Raw genomic sequence first — 10,504 nt, 5'->3', positions numbered from 1 at the left:
TTGAAATCACATCCTCCTGGTTGCTGTAGGGCCAGAGCACTTTCACTGACCCATGTGATGTGAACTGTGAATCCCCAGCCTAGACTTGGGGTTGGAAAATTACACCCAGTGGTCTGTATTCATCCCGCCAAATGGTTTTTACAGTGTTTAATTGAGGGGTGGGGGAGGGACAGATTTCATGAGAACATGAAAACACTATGAAATTTAAATATCAGTGTCAACAAGCAAGTTTTACTGCTACACAGACACACACACACACACCAAAAAAAAAAAAAAAAGTGTTTTCCACACTCACTTAGTACAGAATGTTTTTTTCACAAAACATAGCCAAGAATTGCTTTGGGAAGTACTTATGTAGATAACGGTACTTAACAAAGAGAACAGGCTCAGGTAGTTGTGAGTGCTAGGATCAAGAGCCAGGGCCCTGGATCTCATGAGACCACAAACTTTGACCATGATGACATCCTTCAGCAGCCAAAGTGACAGCCGCTTACAAGCAGTAGCTTCCATGTCCTGGCTATTGTAAACAGTACTTCAATGAACACTGGGGTGCTTGTGTCTTTTTTAATTATGGTTTTCTCAGGGCATACGCCCAGTATTAGTGTTGATGTAATGCAGAGACCACCACAGCACTGAAAAGCGATTATCCTCCAATTAAAGAAAAAGACAGAATACGTACACTTTGAGGGGGAAAAAACCAAAAAACCAGCAACTTTTCTCACGTTTCTCCTATTGACTGGCTGTTTGCAGAAGAAGAAAGCTTACTGGCCCAGAAATACATGAAAAAATTTGCTCAAACTTCTTTAGCCACTAGGGAAATTAAAATTAAACCTAAAAGATGGATTGGGTAACATGTAGAAACCTGATTATATTAAAGTCAAAAAAGATTTTAAGAAACGAGAGCTTTCATTCACTGTTAGTGAGGCTGTAAATTGGTGCAACCATTGTGAGCATTCTGGTAGTCTCCTATAAATTTGAAGATGTGAAAATTGTTCATCCTAGAGGCTTTACTCCTAGGTATTTATCCTAAAGAAACTGGTACGTATGAACACAAGAAAATATTGACCAAAATTCACTGCAGAATTGCTTATAATAGGTTATTTATCATAGGAAAATAAGAAATAATGTCCATCAGCAAAAGAATAAATAAAGTGTTAATTATCCACACATTGACGTATTAATTGGCACTTAAAAATGAATTGACTAGGACTACATATATCGACATAATAAATCTAAGCATAATGTGGAGAGAAAAAGTATGTTGCAGATATAAAGGCATAATTTAACACCATTTTTATAAAGTTTTCTGAAATGTGCAAAAAAATGGTAGATTATTTATGAATATATATAAAAGCATAACTGTATACAGTGATAAACACTAAATAGGGGATGAAGGGAAAAGTAAAGATTTATTACTTTATTCTGTATATTTGTAATATTTATAATATTTTATATTAAACACATATTTTAAAGAGGAAATACTTGCCCCCAAAAACATAGGAGGTGTTAATACATGGGCTAAGAGAAGAGGAAACCCAAGTCAGAATAAGCAGAATCAAGCAATAACACAAGATATGCAGTGTCAAGGAGACAAATTAATTTGAGGAAATTTAACAATTTCCTTCACACTGTATTCCTGGGAAGAAAACAGCGTTCTTTTTCAGTCCTAGTAAACAGTCGGCCGTCACTGACTTGCTCACCTTTTATTTTCCAGTTGAAGAAACTGAATTTCACCATCATACCCATGCAATGGCACTTTGCATTATAGAGGGACTACTTCTACTCAGTATGTGCGAAGTATCTTTAGCCTCCTATGTGGCCATAATGTAACATAATTCCTTACCCCCTGCCCAAGGCTAATTTCTCCTCTTATTTATCTGGCTGCTTACCATATTAAACCTTAAATTGAACCACTTGATTGATATCAATGGAATAAACCATCATCTTAAAATATGATTATTTATTTGACAAAATAATCATTGAATTTTTTTTGTACTCTGGCAATCTGTACACATTTGGAGAGGGAAAGATTCCTTTCTGGATTAAACTAATCATCTTTGTTCTCATTAAGCATATTATTTGCTGAGTCGCTAAATATATTCAAATGATATTGTGTTGGATTAAGGGGACTTAAAGCCTAACCTCACTTCTTTGTCTGCGTACGACTGCCACTGCGAGTTTATTGAGTCCAGAATCAAGCATCCCACTAAGAACCTTCCCTGCAAAGAGGGACTAGAGGATGGGAACTGAAAAGGAAAAAAAATCTGCTTTGTTTCTCTTGAATGGCTGATGATCCAGACAGATGTTTGCCTCTAAATGATGTCAATCCACTTAACCTACTAAAACAAAGGACACAGCCCTGAAAGCAATGTCTCTCTTTCTTCCTTGATACCTTTTTACCTGGGACCCTAATTACTTTTAAAAGGACACGTGAAGAAGCAGTATTGATAACAGTATTGGTTGTATCCATCCACATTTCTTTCTTTTGGAAGAGATGATCCTGGCTTCCCAGTTGGTCTTCTTCACCTGCATCTGGATCACACTGATGCCAAATGCTTCTGCTGTTGCTGAAATCAAGACGCCCCACCCACGATGCTCCTCTTCAATGGAACAGACTCGGTAAGACAGCCATACTATAGTCCCAATTTCTCTCACCAGCTGCCTCAGACCTATGAGGAATATATCTTTAATGGTAGCACACATTTGTGGCAGTGATTGTCCCTAGAGAGAGTGCGCAGTCATCAAAATAAATCACTTCTGGTTATCATAGAAAGAACAGAATCTGGGGTCCATGCTGGCATTTACGTGCTTAATTTTATTCAAAGTAGTTAAAGGGCTCTTGTATGAGTCTTCTCTCAGGGATTGTATTTCTCCAATGAGCAATGCATTTATTATTAATAATGACATGAGTTTAATGTTCCATCAAAAATTTTGGAGTGGAAATTAGTCTAAGTACCGATTTCTGATGTCAAGTACTTGCAGAGTGTATATAGCTCTGTATATTGATGAGACAGTACTGAGAGGCATCAAAACCATTCGTTGTTTTTCAAGATTCGTTTTCCATTTGGAAAATCATCTTTGAAATATCATCCTGAATGTCAATACATTGTCATTATTATCCTATCATCAATAATCAGGGTATATTTGGACCTACTAGTGACGGGGCATAGCTCTCTACTAGAATGACCAGTTCATCTGATTTGCCTGGGGCTCCATGGTCTTTCAGAGAAGGAAATGGCACCCCACTCCAGTACTTTTGCCTGGAAAATCCCATGGATGGAGGAGCCTGGTGGGCTGCAGTCCATGGGGTCACTCAGAGTCGGACACGACTGAGCCACTTCACTTTCACTTTTCACTTTCATGAATTGGAAAAGGAAACGGCAACCCACTCCATTGTTCTTGCCTGGAGAATCCAAGGGACGGGGGAGCCTGGTGGGCTGCCGTCTATTGGGTCGAACAGGGTCGGACACGACTGAAGCGACTTAGCAGCCATGGTCTTTAGCGCTTGAAGTCCTAGGGAACCCCTCAGTCTCAGACAAACTAGAACAACTAGTCACCGTAGTACACAGGTAATGCTTCCCTAGTGACTCAGTGGTAAATAATCTGCCTGCAATGCAGGAGACTCAGGAGATAAGAGTTCGATCCATGGGTAAGGAGGATCCCCTGGAGAAAGAAATGGCAACCCACGCCAGTATTCTTGTCTGGGAAATCCCATGGACAGAGAACCCTGGGGGCTGCAGTCCATGGAGTTACAAAGAATCAGACACAAGTGAGCAACAGAGCATGCATGCAGCCCAGTGCAATGCCTAATACCACCCAGGTAACTTTAATAACCAGTGAATAACCTCCTGTCCTAGAGAAAGTCTTTCCTTTTCCCCAAGTGCAAGATTCCCAAAAAGACCCAGTAGGAGAAATTGAGGAATGAAAGTGAGTGAGATCACCCAGCCAACCTTGGTGACATATGTTTCAGCCAGATTGACCTCACATTTTGAATATTTATGAAGCACTCACTATAAGATTAGGAAAGAGAACATAAAAATTTAATATATCCTTCTGAAGCCTCAGGTTTAATGACCAAAAACAAAAGCACTGTGGGGGAGTGGGGAGGAGTGGTCGCTAGAGTCCTGATTCCTGCTCTGCTCTTAGAAATCAAAAACCATCTCCCACACTTCCCACTTGGCTTCCACACTCAGATCTACGATGTTATGAAGTCTTGTCCCGTTTAAACACTTTCTGTCTTCCCCGGGGCAGTTAGGCAAGCAATATTTAGGAAATGTGAGACTATCCAACCAGGCTGTGTGCTTTTTTCAGGCTGCTTATAACATTTAATATATTTTAGTAGTGTATTGTATCTAATTTTGAAACAAATGGAGATTGCTTAAAATATCCTCTGTGACTTAAACAGTAGGGGGTTTGCCCAGTTTGTTTGGTGGATGTGTAGATAAGAAGGGAGATAGTCACAGGGACTCACCAGCCCACTATTGGTGGGAGAACTGCTGGAGAAAAATCTGCCATGTGTATTTTGTAGGTGTCATTTAACGGACAAGAAGAAAACATCTTTCTTTGCGGTGGTGTAAGAATTCTCTCTTATGTTAAGTGTCTCATTTTTAGACTCCAGTTAAATGAAGAGGGAACCCTGAGCTTTCTACTCTATGGGGCCAAGAATGCTTGTTTTCACTTCTCTATATCCTAAGTGATAAGCCACAATATGATTCATTAAAATTTATACCTACCTCTTTTGTTCTTCAAAGAAAAATCCTCTAGGACTCTAGGGATGGCATAAAATACACACCCTGGTTCAGAAGCAGCCACTTAAGATGAAAGCCATGCATTTCCCCAGTGAACAGAGTAATGCAGCCAGCCAGCTTCTGAGCTGTCACTCAGCACCCTCTCAGGCAGATTTTAAGGCATTTTGACAAAAATACAGAAATTACTACGTAAGACAGTTTATAGAGTAAGGAACCCAGGATAATTTAGACCTTAGTATATGAATAAACGCTGTGAGGTTCTTTACCCCACACATGATCTGATTATCAATAATTAAATAAGTAATGAATTAATAATCCACTCTGTCATAAGTTCAGTTCAGTTCATTCCAGTCACTCAGTCATGTACAACTCTGCAACCCCATGGACTGCAGCACACCAGGCTTGCCTGTCCATCACCAATTCCCGGAGCTTGCTCAAACTCATGTCCATCGAGTCAGTAATGCCACTCATAATGCAAGAGAACTAATAGAATGAACGTGGAAAGAAGACTTGATCTTTCTTTGAAAATTAGGAAGTATATTTGTATAAATTAGGTCACATTTATGTACATTATTTTGAGCTAGTTTTCTTACAGTCAGGCAGTTTATCCTTAAATAGGCTATTAACTATTTACATTCAGAATATAATTTTGCTTTTTGCCCAAAGACTCCCTTTTTTAGCCAAATACTTTAAAAATCTTTCATCCAAAGATTCATCCCTTTATTTCTTAAAAACAGAGTAGGGGAGAGGAGGAGTTGGTGAATAAATTAGGTATGGCAGGGGAAAATGTTCCTGTTTGGCCTAGAGGAGAGATCTGGCTCCCCAGTGATGCAAACAAGATTAGGCATCCAGACTTACTGAATATTTATTCATCCTTTCGGCAATTGTATTGAGTGCCTTCTGTAATGACAAATATTGGGTTGGGAGTTAAGAAGAATATACTGTCTCAGCCTTAAGAGTAATCAGCAGAGTGCCCAGTTTCTGTGTAAATCAGCTTGCAAGAGCCAGTTGTGAAATTTTAAGGCTGCTAAAAATAAACTTATTAAAAATTAACTTATATAGACATACAATTAAATAACTTATTTTTAATGAAAGTAATAAATACTTAAAGTTCACCATTTCCTAACTACTTTACTACATGTTACTATCATGTATTGTTCTCCACTATTTATATCTATTTATGTCTGGAAGAAATACTACACTATACTGTAATATATTATGCTGTGTTATTGTTGTTCAGTCACTCAGTCATGTCCAACTCTTTGCAACCCCATGGACTGCAGCACGCCAGGCTTCCCTGTCCTTCACTATCTCCTGGAGTTTGCTCAAATTCATGTCCACTGAGTCAATGATGGCATCTAACCATCTCATCCTCTGTTATCCCCCTTCTCCTCCTGCACTCAATGTAGTATAGTACATACTACATGGTATAGTGTAACTGTATATGGTATACTAGTACTATATATACTATATACTAGTATATAGTATCGGAGAAGGCGATGGCACCCCACTCCAGTACTCTTGCCTGGAAAATCCCATGGATGGTGGAACCTGGTGGGCTACAGTCCATGGGGTCGCTAAGAGTCGGACATGACTGAGCGACTTCACTTTCACTTTTCACTTTCATGCATTGGAGAAGGAAATGGCAACCCACTCCAGTGTTCTTGCCTGGAGAATCCCAGGGATGGGGGAGTCTGGTGGGCTGCGGTCTACGGGGTCGCACAGAGTCGGACACGACTGAAGCAACTTAGCAGCAGCAGCAGCAGCAGTATATAGTATAGTGTGGTATATACTATGTAGTGTACAATTATATAGTATAATATACTACTGTATAGGTAGTATTGTGTATTACACTAATATAGAATACTATTTTATCATATAAACTGTAGTATACTACCATACACAAAACTTATATTACATTGTATTGTATTGTACTATACTATACTATGGGCTACACACTTCTCTGTCATATCCATAGCTTGAAATCAGCTATGATGACAGTATGGAAATCAGCAAACACTACAAACAGGGCTTTTTTTCCTGGAGTCTCTTGTTAAACGTTTACTAGCACATCGAGAACCTAATGTAGAAGCCAAGAGTGTCCTGCTGCTGCTGCTGCTGCTAAGTCACTTCAGTCGTGTCCGACTCTGTGCGACCCCATAGATGACAGCCCACCAGGCTCCCCCATCCCTGGGATTCTCCAGGCAAGAACACTGGAGTGGGTTGCCATTTCCTTCTCCAATGCATGAAAGTGAAAAGTGAAAGTGAAGTCACTCAGTCGTGTCCGACTCTTAGCCACCCCATGGACTGCAGCCCACCAGGCTCCTCCGCCCATGGGATTTTCCAGGCAAGAGGACTGGAGTGTCCTAGAGATTGCCAATTCAAACTGCTTGGAGGTAAGATAGAAGTGACTGGCAGAGACTGAGGCAATTATAGGCTCAATGTTCCTCTGGGGGCAGAGGCTGGTCAGGTTGACTTTTCTTCTTGGAAGAGAAGTTCAGCCCGGCGTCACTAGATTTCCTGATTTTTCAAAAGAAGAATTCAGATTTTCATGCAAAATTTTCTAATTTAATACAAAAGTTTTCTTTCAGTAATGACTAAAAGCAGAATCATTTTTTCTAGGAAAGGGAAGAAGGCAGAAGACAAAGGAGCTTCAAATGATTCTTAGATGGAATCAGACCAGAAAGTTCTGAGCTAAATCTGGTTCTCTGTCATAAATTAACCTCCCTTATTAAGCACATTTGCTTCTCTTGCCTTTGTCTGTTCCATTTGTCTTCATTTTATTAACCTTTCTACTTGTATGCTTTTTTTTTTTTTCAAGTCAGGGGTCTTCAGATAGGACACTTATGCTCCTAGACTATAATGTTTCCCTAAGGGTGCATGCAAGCTCTCAGAGGCACATGTGAGCATAAAAAGTTTTAAACTAATTATTTCTGGATCTCTGACTTCCTCTGACCTCTTTCCTAAAATGGATCCTCCTGAAAATTTGCCTGCAGTCTTCTCTGTAGCCTCTCTTTAATGATTGCTCTGTCCCATTTGGCAAAATAAAAGCACACACACCTCTTCCTTTGTCTGAATCTTAACTATGTGTGTTACACGAGTGGATAAAACCCACCTGGGTACAAAGAATCCATTACAGATGTTGTTGTTAAGGTAGCTGATGACTTTAGTTTAAATAACACATTCTTTTCCAAACTGAGTGTTTTCCTTTTTTTCTGTTTTTTTTTTTTTTCTTGCTTTCAACAATATTGAAGAAAGAACCCACTTAATTTGTCAGGTTATAAATCATTAGAAAGAATTCTTGATGATACACCACAATGTGAATTTTGAAAAATAAGAAGGAATTGTTTAAGTTATAGTTCTTAAACAAAATTTCTTCCAACTTCATGTCCATGAACAAAGTTTTTCTGTATTTTCATCTATAGAAGTGAAAAATAGGATCAAGGAAATGTAAATCAAAACCATGAGATATCGCCTCACATCTATTAGAGGGGCTTTATCAAAAGAGACAAGAAATAACAAGTGCAATGAGTAATATCCATACACAGATACACAAAATAGGGAAAATGTACCATCACCTTATTAAGAAATACTTCTCCAATAAAATATAATCATAATTTTAATAATTATTTACAACATTTATATGAGTTATGTTTTGCCCCATTTTTAATAGTCATAAAGGCTACAAAAGAATTTATTTCAATGTGTATACTCGGAAATGTGTCTTCTCGGAAAGAAGTATGATAGGTGATAAAATTCAATGAAGAAAATAAAATGGAAATGCCAGTTTCAAGAAAACAAGAAATGCAACAAAACTTCTGGTTTTTAAAGAGGAGCTTATTCATGTATTTTAAAATGCGTATTCTGAGTATTTCAGGCTCATTGGATACATTTAAAGGAGGAATATAAGTTTTATTTTAAATTATCAATATTTAATTTTAAATGTTATGATGAAAAAATTGAAGATGACTACTTAAATATGTGTGAAGTTTTCAAAATTATTTCAGAGGGTGTCTAAGCCACATAAATCTTTCTGAAAAATAGATGGCGTATAAAATCAAAAGTAAGTGAACACAGGACCTCTCACGGCACAGAAGTAGAGCCCTCAGGTAAGAGGAGGCATGCGTGCACGCAGGTACTGCCAGGGGTGCCTTTCACGCATGCATGCTCAGGCATTCAGCCATGTCCAATTCTGCGACCCCATGGGCTGGAGCCTGCCAGGCTCCTCTGTCCGTGGGATTTCCCAGTCAGGAATATTGGAGTGGGTTGCCATTTCCTACTCCAGGGGATCTTCCCGACCCAGGGATCGAACCCTGTCTCCTGCTTGGCAAGCAGATTCGTAACCACTGTGCCATCTGGGAAGCCCCTTGCCTTTTGTAGCAGGCTGCATGTTCATTGTTCTGGGGATTCTTTATTTATTTATTTATTTTTTGAGGATTAGGATTCTGGAAATTTATTAGGATTTTTTTTGTCCATTAGGGAAGCTACATGCAAAAGATAACAGCATACAGAATATCTTTAAATAACACAACTCCCAGACAGGGACAGGGTGATATTTGGGGGAGGGGCATTCTGTCTTTGCTTCTCTATGTTCTATTTTTAATTAAAAAATTTTTTTTGTTCCTCTGGATGGAATTTCTGAGATGGGTATTCTGGGGATTCTTAATTAAGATTCATCCCTTCTGATCTCTGGAGGGCTATGCTTTTGAAAAGAGTACTAGAGATTGCAGTTGTGCTATATAACTAAAGAAGTTCACAAATTTCCATGAATTTTCACCCAAGGTAACATTCCAATTTTTCTTAAAATAATAACCAGCTAGCTTTTATAAAACGTCTATTATTTTCCAGACTGGTAGTTCTCCTGAGAAATCGTTATAAATGCAAATTCTCATACCTTAAAACTATGGAATCAGAAACTCTGGGCATGGAGCCCAGCAAACCTGGTAACTGAGATTCATGCCAAAGAATATAGTACTCACAAAACATGTGGTAGGGGACCTGGAACACAATAGGCGTTTAATAAAAACTAGCTGCTATTACTTTTTCAATCAATGGATCATTCTAGCTCCTTGAAAGAGGTTTTCTAGTTAAGAGATCCTTGGAAGAAATAGTTCTCTGTGTCAATTATTCATAGGATAAAATGACTTGTGTTTAAAATCAAACTCATTTGTCTTCTACACAAAATCAGATTTGTTCTTCCAACTTCCATATTTCTATTAATGGCAAAAATGCATACATAAATCTCTGAGGGTTTCAGCCAGAAACTTCTGTACTGAAAGATCATATGGGTGCTCTCCGGTGCCCATAAACCTGGACATATTTCTTAAACCAGCTGCTTCAGGATGTGAAATTCTCACCATTAAAGTATTGAGTTAAGAAATTGTGTCCACAAGTATTATGTTAAAAATTGATGTGTATTTCCTGAAGAAGACATGTATCAATGCAAAAGCCAATCAAGAAAGAGTAACTAGAACTTGCCTAGTAGAGCCCTCAGCGTCTTGTGTTATTGCTGCTGCAGACAATGACAGTGATGATGACAGGGATGTTCTTTTTAAAAAAATAATTTCATTTATTTATTTATGGCTGTGCTGGGTCTTCGTTGCTATGTGGGCTCTCTCTAATTGCAGCAAGCCGGGTTACTCTCCAATTGCAAGCTTCTCATTTTGGTGGCTTCTCTTGTTGCAGTTGCTACTCTCCATGCCCAATAGTTGTGCATGGGCTTCGTTGCCCCATGGCATGTGGGATCTTCCCAGACC

The 10,504-nt window shown here is 38.8% G+C and overlaps 1 protein-coding gene across 1 annotated transcript in view; it reads left to right on the top strand.

Annotated features, from left to right (window-relative positions):
• Positions 1-2,494: 2,494 nt before the first annotated feature.
• Positions 2,495-10,504, top strand: part of GABRR3 (gamma-aminobutyric acid type A receptor subunit rho3) — a 45,214-nt gene continuing 37,204 nt past the window's right edge. The window contains exon 1 of the mRNA XM_005905416.2: positions 2,495-2,619. Within this exon, the coding sequence (XP_005905478.2) occupies positions 2,495-2,619 (125 nt within the window). The remainder of the gene's footprint in view (positions 2,620-10,504) is intronic.

This window comes from Bos mutus, chromosome 1, assembly GCF_027580195.1.
Source record: "Bos mutus isolate GX-2022 chromosome 1, NWIPB_WYAK_1.1, whole genome shotgun sequence".
In the NCBI taxonomy this organism is placed as follows: Eukaryota; Metazoa; Chordata; class Mammalia; order Artiodactyla; family Bovidae; genus Bos; species Bos mutus.
This window is presented reverse-complemented; position numbering and strand designations above follow the sequence as displayed.